The 21,067-nt window shown below is 45.1% G+C and overlaps 2 protein-coding genes and 1 long non-coding RNA gene across 6 annotated transcripts; 1 reads left to right on the top strand and 2 right to left on the bottom strand.

Annotated features, from left to right (window-relative positions):
• Window positions 1-151: 151 nt before the first annotated feature.
• LOC139630132 (ral GTPase-activating protein subunit beta-like) lies at window positions 152-15,478 on the bottom strand. 3 transcript variants are annotated; one of them, XM_071493271.1, is made up of 33 exons: window positions 14,956-15,478; window positions 13,175-13,359; window positions 12,666-12,868; window positions 11,472-11,638; window positions 11,144-11,321; window positions 10,752-10,883; window positions 10,508-10,635; window positions 10,206-10,256; window positions 10,009-10,053; window positions 9,723-9,770; window positions 9,506-9,633; window positions 8,078-8,258; window positions 7,824-7,953; window positions 7,571-7,738; window positions 5,611-5,725; window positions 5,346-5,481; window positions 5,189-5,250; window positions 4,889-4,991; window positions 4,598-4,731; window positions 4,323-4,505; window positions 3,941-4,089; window positions 3,508-3,677; window positions 3,165-3,268; window positions 2,908-3,063; window positions 2,459-2,644; window positions 2,200-2,358; window positions 1,989-2,112; window positions 1,756-1,881; window positions 1,429-1,532; window positions 1,207-1,309; window positions 1,064-1,118; window positions 832-971; window positions 152-356 (listed from the first exon to the last, which is right to left on the bottom strand). In XM_071493271.1, the coding sequence occupies exons 2-33, from the start codon at window positions 13,328-13,330 to the stop codon at window positions 184-186; spliced, it is 4,197 nt and encodes a 1,398-aa protein (XP_071349372.1). In that variant the 5' UTR covers window positions 13,331-13,359; window positions 14,956-15,478; the 3' UTR covers window positions 152-183. The 3 variants fall into 3 exon arrangements, with proteins under 3 accessions (XP_071349372.1, XP_071349370.1, XP_071349371.1); XM_071493269.1 differs by having other exon boundaries at window positions 1,429-1,535; XM_071493270.1 differs by having other exon boundaries at window positions 1,429-1,535; window positions 14,890-15,478.
• On the top strand, window positions 267-3,311 carry LOC139630137 (uncharacterized). Its single transcript, XR_011693124.1, has 5 exons — window positions 267-373; window positions 1,096-1,171; window positions 1,611-2,145; window positions 2,234-2,368; window positions 2,473-3,311. It is a non-coding gene; the product is annotated as an uncharacterized lncRNA (long non-coding RNA).
• Window positions 15,479-15,591: 113 nt separating the features above from the next.
• Window positions 15,592-20,837, bottom strand: ctsa (cathepsin A). 2 transcript variants are annotated; one of them, XM_071493278.1, is made up of 14 exons: window positions 20,724-20,837; window positions 19,847-20,010; window positions 19,341-19,452; window positions 19,208-19,258; window positions 19,007-19,093; window positions 18,762-18,917; window positions 18,369-18,545; window positions 18,021-18,112; window positions 17,770-17,848; window positions 17,535-17,683; window positions 17,097-17,172; window positions 16,434-16,523; window positions 16,131-16,232; window positions 15,592-16,001 (listed from the first exon to the last, which is right to left on the bottom strand). In XM_071493278.1, the coding sequence occupies exons 2-14, from the start codon at window positions 20,008-20,010 to the stop codon at window positions 15,918-15,920; spliced, it is 1,419 nt and encodes a 472-aa protein (XP_071349379.1). In that variant the 5' UTR covers window positions 20,724-20,837; the 3' UTR covers window positions 15,592-15,917. The 2 variants fall into 2 exon arrangements, with proteins under 2 accessions (XP_071349379.1, XP_071349377.1); XM_071493276.1 differs by having other exon boundaries at window positions 20,711-20,820.
• Between the last annotated feature and the right edge of the window lie 230 nt (window positions 20,838-21,067).

Here is a 21,067-nt window from a genome sequence, read left to right on the forward strand (position 1 = left end):
TATTTTTTCTCTACCACCAAATGTGGTTTCCTGCTGCGAGCCCGTGGTGATGGTACAAGAGGTTATACAGTAATACGCCTTCTGAGCAGATTCATTCTTCAGGGAAAACTGGATGCTACAGTAACTCTACAGCTACAGCAACAAGGCTGTTTGTTTAGGGGGGGATCAAAGAGGTTGGGGGAGTCAAAGGTCATGGAACAGGGCAGAATAGAAGGCAGGCTCTGAGCAGCGCTTGCGGTAGCGAAGGATGATGTCATTGATCATGTGCTTCCTTCTGACATGAGGTGGAGGGGCGGAGTCACTCTCCAACCGTCGCCGATGGCAGCAGTTGATCACCATCTCTCTGACCAGGAAACCTGGAGACAGACAGAAGGTCTTGTTCATTAATGTTAAATTAAATTAGAAATTTGATGAATTTGATTTGATTTGATTTGAAATTTGTTAACAAAAGCTGACTTTTTATTTTTATTTTTATTTTTAATTGGGGGGGGGGCAGTGAAGAGAGACAGGAAATGTGGGGGGGGGGGACAGACCGAGGGGCAATGACATTTTTTTATTTTTTAAACAATCCTTTGCTCCAGATCCAGATCGGCTCCGATCAGCAGTGATGTAAACACAACACCTGAGTGTATCAGGTTGTATTGTAGGTTGGGGGGAGTATGACATTAAAGAGCTAAACTGGATAAGCTCCTGTTTAAACAAGTCTGCTTCTCTCCCTGATTAAGCATTTATAATATTACTGCTCCACACAGTGGATAATCAGGTCACGTTGATTTATATGTATGTGACAGACAGACAGGTTCAAGACAGACAGACAGGTAACAGACCTACCCAGTGACCTCTTGCTGACCACACTCCCGTTGACCAATGGAACAACTAAACTGAACTTGCTGGTGGTGTTTTCATGGAAACGGATCCGGTAGAGTCCAGTATTAAGAGGATGGATGAAGATCAGCTGGAGATCTGCCACACTGTCAGACAGATCGGTTTACAGATGTCATCAATTTATTAAAGAATAAGACTGAACCTGTTTGGTAGAGGGTGGACTGTTTCTGTGTTTTACCCTGTCGCTGTTCCTGTCTTCGTCTCTGACAGGAGATCGGACAGAGGGAAACTCTCTGAAACACAAAGTCACCAATCAGATGGAGGTCCCAGTCTCTGCTAATACACGGTAAGTTACAGTTAGTTAGTAATAAAGTTATTTACCTATATCCTCAAACCGCTCGACCCAAACTATCAGCAGTTTAGATTCAGAGCCGACAAACGACGACACAAAAGGAAAAGATTTCCTGTTTTCAACTGGAGAACTCTGGACAGACAGGTGAGAGAGAGAAGGACAGGTGAGAGAGAGACAGAGAGAGGTCAGAGAGAGAGACAGACAGGTCAGTGATAACAAACTGAAAAAGCTTTTATTTTGAAGGTCCATACTGTGTGTTGGGGGGTGGAGTCTTGGCCAAGCTCAGAGTGACTCTGCATGTGGTATGATGACTCGGTTGGAGACTCCGCCTCTTGTGTACTCTTTAACCAATCAACTGCTTGAACAAAAAAAAAAGTTGATTAAATAAAAGAAAAAAATGCTTTTATAACAGCTCCTCTTCTCTTCCATGCAGGAACTGACCTCTGACCTAACTGATGTTAAACAACAGAGAAATTTCCTGACTGTGACATCACAATTAACATCATCAGTGCTGACATCATCATACAGGGACTGTGTGATGACATGATCGTTCAGTGCTGACATCATCGGACACTGACTGTGGAATGATGATGATGATGATGGGACGATGAAGCTGAGCTCCGTAAGAGCATCGGAGAACATCAGGACGAATTTCTCTCCGTTAAACACGCCCCCTCCACTGTCACCCAGCACAGCACAGAATTCTGGGAGACAGAAAACAACCAGTCAGTAACAAAGTGACCTCTGATGACCTCTGTCACCTGACAGTGTGCCATTAACGAGCATCATGCGGACCAATCAGAGTGCTCACCTGGACTGCTGGAGCCGGTGCTGTTCCACTGTCGTGGCCCCACCTCTGCCGGCCAGCCAAGAGAAGACAGGAAGTCCAGGAAGTGAGATGGGATGCTGCACCTGGACTCAACGTTCCTTAAGATCTACACAGAGACAGACAGGTTAGAGACAGACAGGTGAGTACAGCCTCAGCAGCTGGCAGGTAAATGAGACAGAGAGGTGTGTATGACCTCAGCAGCTGTCCTCTGTCCTGCTCTCATGTAGAAGACAAAGGCAGAGTCACAGTTTCTGGACGGCATCTGATCCAAACATCTCAGATCCTCTGAGAATCCTGGAAGAGACGAATCCAGAGACACCAGGTGAGCTGGGACACCACTGGTACCTGGATCCTACAGACAGGTGAGAGGGAGACAGGTGAGGCAGACATGCAGGTGTAAATAATTCAATAAATCACTGAATTGATCTCTCCTGTCTTCATGTCTTCTGTACCTTCACGGTCTCAGGTGTCAGCAGGCCTAGGTGGGACAGGAAGAGTCTTGCTGTCTGAAAGTTGGTGACTGGAGGTGGTGGTTTGCAGGTCGTCATGACAACCGGATGACCTCTCACCTGCAGTCGATCCTCAGCCTGGTGCTGTCTCTTCAACACTGCTCGCAGACGCTCCAACTGCTGCTGCACCTGAGAGAGGAGGAGTTTACACCTGACTGACACCTGACAGGTGCTGATTCATCATAAGTTATCAAATCACCTGGAGACCAGGTAAAGAACATCTGCATGACTTTAATAGAGCTGGAGAAAGATGGCGTAACACTGGTTCCCTAACAAACACCACAGGTGATATGGTCAGGTAAAGAACTAAAATCATCAATTTTAACTGACCAGACATTTAGCAGGTTCTGGTTCTGGGCTGGACTGGATCTTGACCTGGTTGAGGTTCCTACCTTCTCAGAAACTTTCTTGTTCAGGGCTGGAACGCTCAGATCTGCTTTAACTGAAGAAAGTCTGTCAGTGTTTTCAGGAAACAGCTGATGTTTGACACCACTTTTTATCCCAGAATCCGTCTGGGCTACACCAGAGTGTTCTGGGATTAGAGTCTCCTGCAATAAATCAACAGACAATCAGGATAACACACGGATCTGAAGCCTGTTATTGTTACTATGGTGTGTTTGTTATATTTGTCAGTGATGTAAGTGGTTACCTGTGTAGGTGTTCTTCCCTCTCTGGGCTCCAGGTGCAGCTGTAGAGTCCAGCTGTGACGCCCTGACGGTCCTCTGATCAGCACTGTGAGCAATGGACATGATGCTGCACACACCAATATTTACATTAAAAACATGGTCTGAGTGTCGATTAGTCATTTCACTGAAAATGGATCACTACCAATTCAAACACATAATTATTTTAGTCAGGAACTGGAGTATCTGTCAGGTACATGAATATGTGTGGGGCAGTAGAGTGTGTGTTGGCTCATATTCGTGTTGCTGCTGTATCAGGATCAGTGTTTTTGTCTCTATGTGGGTCTGGATCAGTGAGTCAGGACTAACCCTGTTCAGGTCCTGGTGGTTGCTCCAGCATGGCCAGAATCACCGAGCTGTCCACCACAAAATATCTGAACTTCTTCACACTGCTGTCACTCAAACTAGAGGAGCCAATCAGAGCATCCTCATTCAGCAAACCTCCAACAAACGGGAATCCCCCCGAAGCCTGCATGACACTGAGATATGAACAAAGACCAGGTTCGTGTTAGACCCTCTCAAACTGGTCTCAGTCTGGTCCAAGGAAAGATCGCGGTCCTGGTTTAGAAAGAGAGAGAACTCCAGTCTGATTACTGAAGTCATTAAGGCGGAAAGAGTCAGTCTTTCATTTCAAGAAAAGAAACAGCTGCTGTTTTTAAAATCAGAGCAGCACTTTATTAAAAGCAGGAGGGCATGTTTCACTGTATAATTATTAATATTAGGGTGTGTTTGTTTTGCTCACCAGCTCAGTGTTGCCTCCGCTGCCTCCTTCACCCTCAGAGATGCTGGGTTCAGTCCTTTCTCTTCTTTACACTTCACTTCCTGTTCCTGTCTGGACTTGCTGCCTGAAATTCCCAGTTCCACAATCTCCAGGATCTCCAATAAACACTCCTGAAACACACACAACTAAATGTATAACACACACATAGTACATTATATGTATATATACATATATACATACTATATAATATGTATATGTGTACACACATACAGTGGGGTCCACAGTGGAGCCAGGGCCATGCTGCTTTCCCACTCACTTTCACACTCTGTGGGTTAGCCATACCTGTCTGTGTGTCAGGGTTGGTCAGTTACCTGTTGTTTAGTTACGTGTGTGGGTCAGTTACCTGGTGGTCTAACATGGCGGGATGCTGGGTTAACCAGACGTTTAGACAGTGGAAAGCAGCGACGATGATGGAGTGAAGATCTCTGGAGTGAAGAGGAGGAGGACGACTGCACTGAAACACGATGTAAGTACAGACAGAACTGACCACTCGCCTCCTCTCTGCCTCCTCCACCCTCACCTCCACCTGCCGGACCACACCACGGTGTTACAGATACAGAGGTCCAGGTGTGAGTGTGGTGTGTGTGTGTGTGTGTGTGTGTGTGTGTGTGTGTCCACCTTGGCCAGTCCTCCCAGTACTTCCAGTGCAGACAGACAAACAGCTGATTCGTTCCTCCATTGAGACGTCAGACGCTGTGTTAGCAGACGCACAAACTGAACCCACAGAACCCCTGTTGCATCTGATTGGACAGCTGGTTACCATGGCAATGCATGCACACACACACACACACACATAGACATTAAAAAAAACATGGTCACCGTCAGATTTCCATGAGATACTGGGTGAATATTAGAGATCATTAAAAGTCACTTAAACAATTAATTAAAACCCAAATGATGATAATTTACCACTGGTTCCTCTGGTTCGTCTATTTCCACAGGTTCCACCAGTTCCACCGATTCCCCCAGTCCATCTGTGTCTACCGGTTCCACCGTGCTGGGACTGAGTTTCCTGGAAAACCCAGAATGAGATAGTAAAGTCCATTTGGCTCCCCCTGGAGTCTGATACATGCAAACATCCTCAAGTCAGCACTGTTCCACAGTTCCCCATGAAACATTAGAACAATGACAAGAACCAGAACTAAGGAATTTGTCATTCTTTAGTAGAGGTCAGTAATAGATGTCAGTAGTGGATGTCAGTAGACCTACCTGCTGAGTTTGTCCTACAGCTTGTACCACAGCCAAATCCTGAACCAGGTTCAACATGGCGGCTGCATCAGTTCAACAGAAACCATTTAAACAGTCAGATCTGTGGTTAATGTTCTACTGTTTCCAACTAATAAGAGAACCAGGATCTGTGACTGACCCAGGATCACCTGTGTGTTGGAGGCGTTGCTCTCCGTCTGCAGAGCTCCAATCAGAATACTGATGAGGCGGGGCTTCAGAGACAGGAAGCTACCTGCTGTGACATCATTACCACTGAGCTGCCTGTCCAGTAACACCTGAGAACACACACAGGTGAACGTAACTGTCACTGTGAATATTACTGGATGTTTTTAGTTTATTTGTGAGGTCCAGGTCATGTCTGCACAGGTGTGTGTAGGTGTTCAACCAGGTGGATGGGAGGTTACCTCGGACTGGACAGACCCAAACTGCAGAGGGAGGGGCAGCAGGGACAGCAGGATGAGGACGGAGGCTCGTCTCAAATCCACCAGATTCACAAAACTCTTAAACCTCAACAGATCTCTGGGCGAGAGACATAGACACACAGGGAGAGAGAGAGTGCTGCAGGTGTAAGTTCAGTGATTGGATGACTGTGCTTCATGATTGATGAACACATTACTGCTGCATGTTTCAGACATGAGAGTCTAGTCCTGCTGCAGACCGGAGGATCTGGACTGACCGGGGAGGGGAACTTGCTGAAACAGGTTTGTACCCACAGGGACCTGGGTCCAACTTAGCCTGAAGGATCAACATGGGGCGCCGTGGACCAACCAACCACAAGGACAGGCGCCAGGTGTGATTGCACATTGACCTCTGACTGTACAATATTTTCTGATGATCTTATCATAAACTCAAGGCCTCTGTGGTTCAGTCCAGACTGGTTTCAGATCTACTTATAATGCCTTTTCACATAAGGGTGAGAACAATTTTTTCTGACAGTAGTCTGTGTGGAGAGAGGAGGTTTGCTGAGCAGTTCTCTTGTTCTGACTCAGATCTCTCAGAACAAGGTAGTTCACATTGTGCTGGGTCACAAAGAGCAGCTCCCACAGCTCAGGTGGGTGGTTACTTGTGAAGGCCAGAGATACAACTACACATCAGTGTGGGTCATACTATCTGTAACATCAGAGTCCCAGAGGATCATAAAGACCAGTTTCACAGTCCGTCAGCCTGGAGCCGGGATGCTGACTGTTTGTAGTCTGTGTCTGTGCAGCAGGAAACCACCTCACATTGAAACACATATAATCTCAGTTTGAGAGAGGAAGTGAAATTGTGGCTGAAGGGAAACCTGGAAGTGAAAGTTCCTGATCTCAGCTAATGTGTGTGGTTCTAATGTAAATTTGTGTGTGCGTCTGGTTGTTCTGACTGAAGCGAGTTTATCACTGGTGACACACACTGTGTTTATTGTATGGATGACACATTAGTTTGGTGTGAACTGGAATCATCAGAGACCACAGTGGAAACAAGACCTGGACTTTACTCTTTTATCTTTGACATTGTTCAGATATGTATAAACTAAACACAGTCACCTGACCAGAGGCTCTGTTCATTTTTGACTTTGACTGACTTGATGGTCAATGAGATCATCCAGTAACTGCAGGGGTGGAAAATAAAAAGACTGACATCAAATCAAACACATTCTACTTCCTGTAGCGTCAGTGAGCTCCCAACACTGGCTGATCTCATGGCGTCTTCAGCTGTGTTTTTTTATTTAAAATCTATATTAAAATGATATCTTTTACAATGACAAACTCCTGAACTAAACTGTCTTTATAGTTTTCTGGCTGGAAATAAAAGTGTTGGTGCCCAGATGTAAATAATGAGGTGCCAGAAGGAGGAGGTCAAATAAACTCCATCACCTTTGGGAGAAAGAACCACAGGAGATAACGGATCTGAAGTGCTTAGAATAAAAGTGTAGAACATGTCATGCATGTCGGTGAAGCCTTCAGCCAATCAGAACAAAGTTCTGCCGTCACCTAGGTGATTCCCGGTCATGCAGCTGGAGGAGAGTAGCTGCAGTGCCTGACTCAGAAACCTGCAGACGCCTTGCTCCTGCGAGGTTTTAATGTCATGTGACGTGGTGACGTTCTGCAGCTCCAGCGAGCAGAATTTCTAACCAGCCTGCAGTGTGTTCAGTCCGACATGCATCACATTAAGTTAGCGCTGTGCATTGCTGCAGTAAGTTGAACACACCTACAGTCACCTGTCCACAGTAACCTGACGCAGCAAAGACTCACTGAGCTTCATGAGAACAGATCAGACTGTGAGGAACAGGGAGCAGAAACACACGTATGCAGTGTAAGTAGTGTGGTCAGAGTAGTAATGTTTGTGGTAGTAGTACTAGTGTCGTAGTATTTGCAGTACTTGTACCTGTCGAGCAGCACGGTCTCCAGAGCTGAGATGAAGGAGAGGAGCAGCAGGTTGACTCCTCTCAGGTCACAGCAGAACAGACAGGTGGAGTTTAACAGGATGGAGGCCAGGACAGGAGGACACGCCCTCTCACTCACCTGGAGACCCTGCAGGAGAACCATGTAGAACCTGAGAGGGGACAGGAAGAGGACCTTGATCATAACACAGTTCTCAGGTACTACACAGAGACCTGGACAGGTAGACAAACATATACCTGGACAGGTAGACAGGGAGGATGTCCTCTGCTGTCTTCTTACAGGTGATGATCCTGCAGAGCGTCCCACAGGCCTCAGCTTGACCTGCTGCCCACCTTTCTGACATCACAGTGACATCACAGTGACCAGCTGAAGGAGACACAGTTTATCATGTGGTAAACTGCAGCAGTTTCACATGTAGCTCTGCATGTAGTATGTGTAGCATTGTAGTACTACTGTAGTAGTACTGTAGTCATACAGACAGAGTACTGACCAGACAGACCAGAGTCTCTGTTTATCAGAGCAGCATCAAACAACCAGCACCCGAACAGGTGCAGGAGGGAGTCCACGTTACACCTGAGGGGGGAAGGGGAGGGTCGGGGGCTGGAGCACAGAGGAGGAGGGGAGGAGGGAGGATGGGAGGAGGACTTCCAGTGAGGGGGAGAGGAAGGCATCTGAGAGGAGAGAAGGGGGAGGCCTTTAAGTCAGAAAAGGGTTTTTAACATACCAAGACAAGAAAAAACACACAATCTACTCGAACTATAACATAAATCATCCTGTTGTGTGTGTGTGTCCATGTTGAAAACATCATTCAAACATTCACAGTGTAGGCTGCTGAAAGTAGATGAAGCCCTCAGCTAATAGCATCAACCAAAGCCAACTGGAGTCAGGAGTTATCAAACCTGAGGCCTGAACTACAACACAAGTTCAACATACCCAGGATATCCTCTCATTATCTGGTTTCGCTGAGCCACCGGCCGTCCTAGATGTCCTGTGCTACGAAGCAGGTTGTAAACTGGCTCAGTTAACTTTGGGTATTCCCATCTGGCCAGGAGCATTACAAGCACCATCATGAGAACCATGAATAAAGTACTTATTAGCTGTGTTTATCACCACTGTACATCTTCCTTTATCAGCCGCAAGATGGTGATGGTGGCACATAAACCACTAAACCACTGGTTTAGGTGTGTGGATCACATCTGGGTCAAAATCAAACAGGAAGTGGAAGTCTTCACAAAACACAATAATGCAGTGGACGGCAACATCAAGTTCATTTTGGAGGATGTCAGAGGAAAATGATCAGTATGATCAGCAACGTAACAAAGACCCTCAGAGTAACAGCTAAAGGCTTCATGTGACTACTATACACAGATCATGGGGCAGCAGCTTCGTTCATGGCATCCGTGGCAGGACACCATGATGGAAGCTGCTGCTCTCCAAAGAAAACATCACTGATCTGTCTGTTTCTCTGTCTGTCCAGGTGTCTAGGTGAGCTTTGATTGGCAGGCCATGGACCAATCATTGTCCAGTGGCCATGGTCATCCAAAGAGCAGCTTGACACAACACAACAAACACAACTGGGAAAATGTTTAATGTACTGATGAAAATAAGGTTGAATTGTTTGGGGAGAATAAGCAGCACTATGTGTGGTGTAAAAAGGGCAGTGCATACCAACATGAAAACATCATCCCAAAGGTAAAGTACAGAGGAGGGAACACAATGATTTGGGGCTTTCCTGCCTCTGGGCCTGGACAGCTCACCATCATTGAGGGGAAACGGATTACCAAGTTTATCAGGGTCTCTTACAGGTAAATGTCAGGGGGGCTGTCCACCAGCCAAAGCTCAGTAGTGAACCCTGTCTTCACACTGCATACCTGGGGAGGTAAAGAGACATGTACCTGGAGAGATAAAGATGTCGTACCTTGGAAACCTGCACAGGTTTTAGTCGCCTATGCAGAGGGGGGGACGTGGTGGAGAGAGGGGCACTGGGCAAGCTCAGTATGTTGACTGGGGTGGGCGGGGCACTGCCAGAACGAGGCCGGGAGAACCCTGAGGAGACCACACAATGGATGTACCGCCCTGTCCTAATACTACAGATCAAATCCACCAATCAAATCAGGGCTGGGGGCAGGGCTTACCATAGGAGGGGAGGAGGTCTTTGAAGGGGCTCCTGGTCACAGCAACACCTGGGAGGGGACAAGGTGAAAAACAAACATCCTCAAACTGAAAACGAAACATTACAGGTAAGACTTAAAGTTTGATTTTAATTAATGTGGTCAAAAAAATTTACTTTAATCTATCATTTCCAACAGAGACCAGACCAGGCTCTGATTCTGGTTCTGCTGTCAGAGGAACCCCAGAGGCTGTGCTTTGATTAGCTTATTGATCAGATTGACATGATCAGTTTGGGTTAATCTGGTTTACCAAGAGATGGCAGCCGGTCTCTGAAGTGGATCCTTGACGTCAGCCCTGGAGAAACACATCAACTAAAGCATATAGGTACACAGGTAAAAGTGGACACCACTGTATATGGACAACATATAGGTGTAGGTAATGTGTGTTTATAGCAGTGTGTAGGTAATGTGTGTATACCAGTATATATAGGTAATATGTTTATATACCGGTGTTTGGCAGCAGCAGCTCTGTTGGTTCTTTGTTGACCACTGTCACACCTGTAGAAATAAAGTGAACATTTAATATTCACACCAACTACTCAGTGTTTTGTTCACATATAGGTCTAAACAACAACAAAAGAAATATGAAATGGGATTTTATAAGCAGGAATGTCAGACTGTGTGATTTGTCGTAAATGGGATCAAAATGCAGAAACACCACAATGGTCCTTTAATGTCGGGATATAGGGGTCAGAGGTTAGGTAGAGGTCTGGTCAGGGAAGGGTAGGAGTCAGATGAGATAAGAATACCCAGGAAGGCGTCAACCAGTGTGCTGACTCCTCTCATGGCTCTGAAGAAGATTTTTGGCAGCTGACTGTCTTCTCCTCTTAACACCTCCTCCTGAGAGGAGGCAGTTGAACCAACAACGACCGGGTGACTGAGAGGAGGCAAAGAGTGAGTACGAGCAAGAGACACCTCACATGTGCAGACTGAAGTTAGAAAGACTCAACCATGTTTCACAGATATTAAAAAGATGTTTCAGGGACGTGTTACCTGAACATGTGCAGGAACCTGAACCAGGTCTGAGGGACTCTGTCATCGTCCAGGTCTGCAGGGATCAGAGCCGCGTCCTCATCTGGGACTTTAAACTCAGGGAAGGACGGACCGAAGGTCAGCAGCAACAGCCTGAACACACAACACAACAACAACACAACAACAACAGCGCAACAACAACGATGCAACACAACAACGATGCAACACAACAACAATGCAACGACAATACCACAACAAGCCAATGCAGCATGACAACAGCACAATAACAACACCACAACACAACAATAACATAACAAAATTAACAACATAACAATAACACAACACCCCAGCAGCATCGCAACACAACAACAACAAAGTAGAGATGATGGCCAGACCTACAAACTGATTCAAACCTGGAGGTTAAAGCTGCGACGACTCGGTTCCACTGATCCACCACCACAGGCTGATGTCGCCAGCAGCTCAACATCTGTCTGCACATCTGCCACAGCGAGTGAGACGGGAAACACCGAGAGCAAGACAGCAACCAGACCTCAAAGAGGACTGCCATCGACAGGTCAGACACACCACCGGCTGAGAGACAGACAGGTGAGAGAGAAAGACGTGAAAGAGAGACAGGTGAGAGAGAGAGGTGAGAAACAGACAGGTCAGAAACTTCACCTGCCGAGAGACAGACAGGTAAGAGACAAGTGAGGACACAAAGGGGCGGGGTCATTGTCTCACCTGCGGCAGTGGGTGGAGCCAGTATTGCGTGGTTGATGCGGAGGAGGAAATGCAGTAGAGTCTCCCAGGTGTCTCTGCTCATCGCAGTGCTCTGTCTGGCCAATGACTGAACTGCACACAACACCTGCTGAGAGAGGGACAGGTAGACCGGACTCACCTGGTCTGACCTGAAGAGGAGGCAGACAAGACTTAATTAGACAAACAAATGTAGTTGAGGCAAAACATTGAGCAGTGATAAAGTTCCCCACTGCTCACTTCTAAAGGCATTATGGGACAGCAGGTGACCTGAGGTCGACCTGTGACGTGAGAAACAGAAACAGAACAAGCTGAAATAGGTTTCTGAAAAATGGTTTTGGAGCTCAGCGTGGGCTGTTCCTCTGTTGCCATCTTGGCGGTGCCTGACTTTGCCTAATTCCCTCAACAGTTATGCATAAGTTTAAATTTCATTTTCCTGTCCCCAAGGTTTCCACTTGGGTTAAATGTGACCGACAGGAAGGATTTCTCAAAAATTGAGGTGGCGTCACACAGTGATAACTTGTACTGCTTTTCTCTCTTCTCTTTGGTCAATCAAGCAACATTAAATACCTCTGCTTTTAACATTATCTGAGTCTCGTGAAATCTCTTTCATCACGAGTTGACCAGCTCACACATTTCCATCACAGTGAGGAATTAAACCAGACATGAATTGTTTCTCCTCGAGGCTCCAGAACGGCGTCATTTCTCATAGATTCTTCAAGTGTTTGGATCTCTACTGGAGGGATAAACAAACATATCCTCTCACTCAGTATTTAGATGCTGTCAAGTGGAAAGTGCTGTCAAACGTGTTGCTCCAAAATCTAACATAGGCCTTTAATCTCCAATTGAAACCCTAAAATCTCCCAATAGAACCTCGCAAAGGACCCAAGTCCCTGAACATCCTAAAGGACCTGTAGCACTGCTTCAGTCACCATCAGAACCTCCTGAGAGACAATTAGAAACACATAACGGACCCATACAGTCTATTCAGTTGCCACTAGAACCTTCTAGAGAACCAGTATAACATTCTGTAGAATAATGTACAGATGGACCTTGTCCAATTCTCTGGGCGAAGGAAAAGTCACAGATTCATTAAAGGCCATGGGGTCAATCAAGGTCACCAGGTAGTTTCAGTTGGCTAGGTCATTTAAGGTCATGGGTTCAAGTGTGACAGTCTACCTGGACAGGAACAGATTGTACAGGTGTCGGAGAATCTTCTGGACGTATTGGTTGGGCTCTCTGCTGATTGGCGGTGGGATGGAGTCTTTGGGGGAAACCAGGGCCATCAGCCAATCGGTGTAGATGTCAACACAGAGTTTGACAGTGTCTCCGTCCAATGGGAGGGTCAAACCGTAACACAACACCTCCATCGTCCACTTCACCTGGAGACACAAACACAGATTTCTTAACCCATCACAGCTTCTGTCATGTCATTTTCAGTTCACACAAACTGTGTGTCCAGTTTATTAGGAACATGTGTCTCAAAGTGAAGCGGGCCTGTAATAGATCCTCCTTCATGAAGGCTGGAGGATGGACTGTGTTACACTGTGGTTTCTGTTAGTTTGTTCACCCTGACTTAAACATGAATGTACACCTCTGTGAATGATTTTTAGACTCAACAAACACTGATTACAGATCAACACCTGAGTGTGTGTTTAACTTTCCATGCAGGTCAGACACACACTCACCTGTCTGTCTGTATGCAGCATGCTGTGGTAGTCAGGGTTTCCCAGGCTGGCTCCCAGGGGCTTCACGACAGCAACAGCAATGTCTCTCCCCACGGAGGGCGGGAAACAACTCAGTACGCTCACATGACCACGCCCACTGGACAATGATTGGTCCATGGCCCGCCAATCAAAGCTCACCTAGACACCTGGACAGACAGAGAAACAGACAGAGAAGTTAACAAGTGTTTTTTTAGGAGTTGAAAAGGCTTCATGCTTTTTTTCCCCATGAGGTTAAGGAGCCATTGCAGGTCTTCACTGTGTCTTTCACGTCTCGTATGTTTCCATTAACCTGCTTAATGCAAAACAAGTGTTGACAAAATGGTGCCACAATGAAATGGAAACACTTTTTTCGCATTCAAGTTGTGGCATTTGCCGTAACATGTCTCAGGGAGTCAGTTGCAGCCGAGAGGGAAATGGGAGGAGAAAACCCAGCACTATTTGCGTAACATCACTCAACTGTGTTTTCTCAACTTCTCTAAAAAATCACTTCTGTGTTGCGCAAAACTGCAATGGAAACCGCCACACTAGAGTTTGTCATTGTTGTGACCTACACTTCCCATAGTGCACTTGGATAGAGTCTTTTAAGCATTAGTCCAGAGTTACTTAACATTTAGTCTGATAAACATCCTGTCGGCATGTTCATTATTCACCAGATCACACAGACGTTAATACAAAATGCAGCTCATTAAATCTACTGTTAAAGGACAAGTTTCAAAGTCTGTATTCATCTAACAATCTGTCTCATGTTCATACTGGACATAAAAAGGTCTTTACACAACATATCTCTGATGACGGAGACAAAGATCAAAGTCCTCATTCTGTGTGGAATATTTTCTAAAGTTATTCTGAAGCTTCTTCAGGTGTGGATCTTCTAAAGGTACTGTTCTGAACCAAATCTACTGTTTCTGTCTCGGTTCTATGCCAAGTTTTTACATTTCATACTAAACAGTACTTCAGAAATCTAAAGCCAAATAAAAGCTTTCAAATGAATTGTAAAATTAAACAATTTTAAGCAATTTCAAATTTAACTCTGATGATTTCAATGGACAATGTAAATCTAACCTGCAACTGTCAGATATATGTACTGCAGCAAAAGTATTGTAAAATTAAAGTATCACTATATAGTATACTATAGTATTATATCAAGTAGAAATACACTAAAATTTGCTGATTATGAATGAAGTCTTTGGTCATGTCGGACTGTAAAATGTAATAGTGTACAAGATATAATTTAACCTCTTACTTATTTAGTTTTACTTTTAATCTTAATTTTTTGATGTCAGACAATTCTTTTTATATATATAAATAAATTTAGGTGAATGTATAGAGAGAAAAACAAGATTTTTATTTGCTCTATAAAAATATGATGGGACAAGTCAGATTTGATGGAAAGTTTATAGTAAAAAGATTATTGAGAAAAAAGAAAAATTCAAATAAAGATGTTTAAACTGCAAACTGAAGTAAATGTACTAAGTTACTTTTCCCCTCTGGCTGGTCAGGGTTTGTTTCAGAGAAGTTGGCCCTAGAGAAAAGTGATGAAAGTGATTTCATGACGATCAGCAACAAACTGACTGAGACACCAGTAAACACAGTCCTGACACGTTTGTGTGATTCTACACAGATCAGCTCTGACACAAACAGTTGAAAAATGGTTTAAACGCTGACAGTGAACTCACCATCATCAGATGCTTGTTCAGTCTCTCTCACTAATTAATGTCAGAGAATGAGATGAAATGTCGTACCTGTACAGGTGAGTCCAGGAGAGTGGGCTGCAGGTGAGCCAACACAAGCAGTGAAATCAGTACAGTCACACTGAAGGTCAAAAACTCAAACCTCCTCCTGCTGCTGCCTTCAGGGTCAGCTGGGAAACTTCACCTTCCTCTCTCTGTTCTAGTTTAAGTTGAAGCTGTGGCCTCGACTCCCTGAGCTGTGACTGGCAGGTGACAGTGCAGTACTGTGTATAGTGACACTGTTTCAGTTTACAGTCAACAAGCGGACTGATGCAGCATCAACATGCAGGGTGGTTTTCTTTGTGATGTTCTTTTCATGCTGTACTAAAAACACTCGCCCACTCTTAAATGAACTGGATCTACAGTTGAGACAAAGGGTTAACAGGAGTCTCAGGAGATTCAGTGTCACCTGTCAATATCGTCTCCACAACACCACAGTCAGAGGTAAAACAGCTTTCAGACATCTATGGATAGAGTATGAGGCAATGCCTGCCCCCCCACTCCCACTCCTGTTACACAGGAACAAGACCCCCAGACAGAGAGAGACACAAAGTCACTGCCATTAAACATAACAAAAAATCACTGCTGGTTCCGGTTCAGGTTTTTCCCACCACAGTCAGACCAGGTCGAGATGAAATGAAACATCAGTCGGATCAAGTCACTTTATTTTGTTTTTTTTCCCCTTTAAAATCAAACCAAAAACATTGCAGGTTATTTCACATTAAATCAACGGGCAGAATGACGGCAGTGCTTTTTTCCGTGAAAATCACATGAGGTTGCCACGGTCACCAGGTGAGTGATTGGCTGAGGTTGAGACATTTCATTTCCTATACAACAATAATCTGGTTGCCAGGCAACACAGAGGAGAGCAGTGCTGATTGGCTGGCAGTAAGAAAAAATTAAAAGTTCGGCAACCTGAAGAGTCCAGATAAAACACAGAGTAGGAGAGGGTGGTGACCGGCAGAGGTCAGAGGTCAGTATGGTTGTTTCTTGATGAATCTGGTGAACATGGTGAAGGCAGCGATTGGTTTATCCGTTGGAACCATGTGACCAGAACCCTGCAGGAGGATAAATGGCAAAGGGTGGGTTAACGAAACCTCCCATCAAACAACACATAAAAAACCGTCCAACAGGTGAGCAGGTGTAAAGATGACATCACAGGGTCAGCTGACGATGATGGTGCTTACCTTGACAGTGAGGAAGGCGATGTTGTCGAACTCTTTGACGAAGCCTCCAACTTGCCGACCATCTTTATCGTTGTAGAGCCATGGACGCCTCTGGACCTCCACCTGAGAGACACCTGAGATTACTACACCTGGAGACACCTGACATCATACCTAGAGATCACTTTTTACCTGGAGACGGTGCAACACGTCATTGAATGCAAGAGTGAAAATCTGAGTGTGAATAACAATAAATTATATTTTAAACCCCTGTCACAGAGGGACCCACTTAATGATTATCGATTATTAACTTTAACAGGAAGTTACCTGCTGATGCAGAGATTCCACGAACCACTCGTCCCCCAGGAAGTTACAGGCCATGTCCACATCTCCATTATACACCAGGACACGATACTTCTGCAGAGAACACCACAAAACTTTAGCAAGGATGTGCACCACAACATACTTGGATTAACAGGCCACACCCACCAGAGGACATGAGCCAATCACCAGCTGAACTTTAAAGCTCCTATCGCTGTTTAACAGCTGTCTCCATCATGGACAACGTCTCTCTCTACACAGTGTTCTGGTTAACCACAGGAGCTCGTTCAGAATCCAGCCCCTACACCCTCCTCCTCCCCACTCTCACTCCATTTGTGCGTTTATGTTGAGGGTCTGCTGCATCAAGTGTCGTTCCAAACCACTGACCCTTAAGTGGGAGTGGGTTATATTGATGAAGGCTTACAAACTAAACCCCCAGAGAAATGTAGACAACCTGCAGCAGGTGAGAATTTGTTAATATGCAATGAGCCTGACAACATGACTGTTGTTGAACTGAATCACAGGCGTGACAATGTTAATTATACTGAATTGAACAGGTGAGAACTCAAAAACGTTAAAAATGTGAATGAAGTCTGGTGTGACGGTGTGTTCTTTGGTGGGTTTATGATTAAAATGTTCAAATAAAGAAGAACAGGTGTGTTCACGGACCAGAGCAGAGAGCAGTTTCAGGTACTGTTTCCTGACGTCCATGTAGATACGACCATAGTTCAGATTCACCTCAGCACTGCAACACAAAGCAGAGGTCAAAAGAATGTTTACAACTTTATTGACAAATCACAACAGGTGAACAACACACAAGCTTCAGAATTAAATTATACGTCAGGGGCAATGTAAAACAGTGTAGCGGTGTGTCTCACACAGGTGCGTATACAGTCACACAGGTGTGAGACGTACACCTGTGTAGTGTTAGTTAAGCCTGCGTGGACAGGTATGTATAAGTGTATAGTGGGAGAGATGTAGCTGTAAGATGTGTTGTGTTACCTGCAGATAGGTGAGCAGGTGTGTGAACAGGTGTGTAATTCAACAGGTGCATACCAGGTGTTTTCAGGTGTGGTTCAGCAGGTGGGTTCAGGTTGAGCATATTACCTGCAGATGACCCAATCCAGGGCCTTAGGACTGATGTGCAGAGCAGATTTGACATACGGGTTGTTCAGGTAGAGTTTGGAGGGGGTGGAGTTGGTACAGGGGGGGTCCAGGTGCACGGACAGGTGGACATTCGCCAGACCTCGTAACTTCTACAAACAGCGAAAAAAAACTGGAATGTATCCACCTGTCAGGTGAGTGCGCTTTAATGCAAACACAAAGGTGACCTCATCCTCACCTGATTCCAAAGCTGGGTCCAGGGATGGTTGATGAATGAGTTTCCCAGATCTCTGATCACCAGCTCACCTCGTTCAACACTGATAATCAATAAACAATCAATAACAGAAGTCAATGTCTGTCACCCGTCTGTGGTCCAGACACCTGCGCGGGCTGCTGTGTTTAAGATGTTGTGAAAACTCTTTAACATTTGTCCAGTAAAGTAAAACAGTGTTTGTTGTGGTGAGTTGCAGGTCAAAGGTCACAGCTCACCTGACTCCCTGGCCAACTCCACCTGGACAGGAAGCGTACAGGTTGTATATGTTCAGTCCTGAACTGTAGACGATGCTCTGAACCTCAGACACCTGTAGACAAAACGCAAAAGACGTGAGACAAACCAGGATCTAACCCACTATGAGCCAGTTCAACTGCACACCTAAACCAGGGTCAGACTCGGTGAAAATATAAACTAGTCCAGATGTGCTCAGGCTTGTGATAAACTAGTCTGTTACATATTATAAAATTAAGTATATTGATTCAGACATTATTTCATTTATTTATTTATATATCCAGTTAAGATTGGCTGCATTCAAAACCAGGTTTGGACTGGTTCAGACTTACGCTGGCACTGCAGTTCTGGTCCTGGGTGCTGTAGAAGTTGCATGTTCCGTTTCTGCAGCAGAACGTCTGCAGGCTGGTCCACAGTTTACTTCCAAGCAGGCCGTGGTAGTAGGCAAAGTACACCAGCGAGTTATCGTTCATCTCATAACTCGACATACCATTTCCCACGGCAATGCCCTAGCATGACAGACAAGTCACAGGTAACATAATAAGGTTGCTAATGTTAGCATTTCACGAGCTAACAGTGATCTGACACCTCTGTATTCACCCTGCTGTATGACATACCCAAAATATTTCATTAAAATTATGATATGCTGTACCAGTGAGCAGTACTGCAGTACCAGTGCGTAGTACTACGGTACCGCTGCATAGCATTGCAGTACCAGTGCGTACCTGCAGGTTGAGGCTGGCATCTTCCATCACCCTCTCAGCTAGCGTTGGGATGTAGATTCCTCCATAACTCTCTCCGGTTAGGTAGAGTTCATTCTTGCTGAACTCTGGAAACAAACTGAAGAACTCTTTCAAAGCCAGGTAGTTGTTCATCGACACCTGAGGAGGAAAAAAAAAAAAAAAATCACTTTTAAGACCTGAACACCTTGTGAGCCAATCAGAACATGAGTTTCAGGCATGTCACTGACCTCCGTGTCATTGGTGACATATTTCTGATCGTCCGAGTATGAGAAGCCAACTCCTGCAGGAGACTCCAGGTACAACATGTTGGCAATCTGCCCGGAAACAGTGAACAAATCAGCTTTCAGAAATCACAAACACATTAACCATAAGGTCAAACCTGAGTTCCCTGATGGCGTGCAGATTTAATCTGTAACTTTTTGACTGACCTTGTTCCAGGAGTACGGGTTGTACTGCAATGTCACGCCATCATCCTGGATCTTAAACGACACAGGTCAGAGGTCATCAACACCAATACAGTTGTGGGTGTGGGTTAAGTGGGTAGAGTCAGAGGTTACCTACCAGGAAGGGTCCATGTTCAGTAAGCAGTCCGTCCAAAGAGCTACAGCCAGGGCCGCCATTCAACCACAACACCATCGGGTCAGAGGAGGGGTTGTTCTGGGACTCCACGAACCTGAAAACAATCACACGCTCAGGTGACGTACCCACAGGTGATGTACTGACACCCAGGTGGGTGTGGAGGCGATGTAGCAGGGTTGGGCGTATGTCTTGATACTCAGATGGAGATTGTTTAGACACTCAGGTGTATCACCAGTATCATCGGCTGTACTGGCGACGTATTGATGCTCAATTGACAATGCATACAGGTGATTAACTGATACTCAGGTAGAAAAATCTGGTGATGACAACAGGCATCTTCAGGTTGATTTTTTGTTTGTCAGAAAGTGTTCTCAGAAAAAAAGTTTGTTAAAGCTGATATTTTATGATTACGGTGAAAATCAAGAAGCATCAGAAATTACTAACATAAATCAGATGATGTATCAGGTGTGTGTGTCTCAGGTACTGACCAGTAGTGCAAGTGTTTTCCATCAGCAACAGTGAGGTATCCAGAGTACTGTCTGAAGCTTGGCTGTTTCTGCAGACCAGGCAGGTAAGTCACCTCATCTGCATCTCGAGCTGCATCACCGCCCAGCAGACAGGACAGGAAGCAACACCACAACAACACTAGCATCTGAAATCAAACAGGAACTGACATCAACAACACCACTTGCATCTGGAAAATCCTCCTTAAAATGACCCAGAGATCAAGACAACCCAACTCTCCATCTGTTGGTTCCAGTCACATTCAATCATCTGAATGGGAGGTGAGCTCTGCAGACTTCTTCAGCAGAGGGCGCTGCAGGATTAAAGTGAACGGGTCTGAAACGTGTGGCACTGAAAAGGAAGTAATGTGTGTAATTTACTGAGAATGGCTGTAAAACACATGATTTTAAGAGGAACTAATGTTTGTGACTTTAGCTGAATTTTTCAAAAGAAAACTGCAATTGAGAATTTGTTTAACTCGTTATTAATTAGATGGTTATTTTAGCCCCACTGCAAAATAAATGTTAAATTGATGCGTTTTTCAATGGAATTTGGTAGATAACGCCGAACAGGACATGCCGGCAGAGCGGGAGCAGAGTTTGTTTAACTTGCTGTTTCTCTATCAGACTGACTCCTAACTGATCGCAGTATTTACAGACTCATACATTTTTCATTTAATTTAAACAGTTTAATTTAATGAAGTTAGTTTCCGTTTGTTTTAAATCCGGAAACAGGTTAGCTCAGGCTAACCGCTAACACGCACAAACAACAACAAAGTTTGACAGAAAAACTAAAAACTCGACGGGGACCTGAATGAGAGTCCGTCAGTCGACAGAGGAAAAACTCACCGTCTGTCCGCACCTGAGTTCACCTGGTTTGTCTTTCCACAGGTAGCGATGTGACTGCAGCAGCCGACAACAAGAAATACAGCGGTCATATGACAACGGCCGGTCATGTGACCACCAATCCACCCCCCCGCACACACACCCACCCACACCCACACACACACACTTTTCATAATGAAGAGTTAACTAAGTTCTACAAGTTAAATACACAAAGATATAAAACAGTAAAAAACAGATGTCGTTTTTCAGAAACTTTGAGCAAAAGCTGTTAAAAAGCAGAACATATGTTTAATCTGACCTTTAAATGGGAACCTGAACGTTTCATTTAGTGACTTTATTAGCTGCAGAACTCACTGTGAC

Source organism: Trachinotus anak, unplaced genomic scaffold (genome assembly GCF_046630095.1).
Source record: "Trachinotus anak isolate AG129_WGS33_773 ecotype Australia unplaced genomic scaffold, CSIRO_AGI_Tana_v1 ptg000013l, whole genome shotgun sequence".
Lineage (NCBI taxonomy): Eukaryota > Metazoa > Chordata > Actinopteri > Carangiformes > Carangidae > Trachinotus > Trachinotus anak.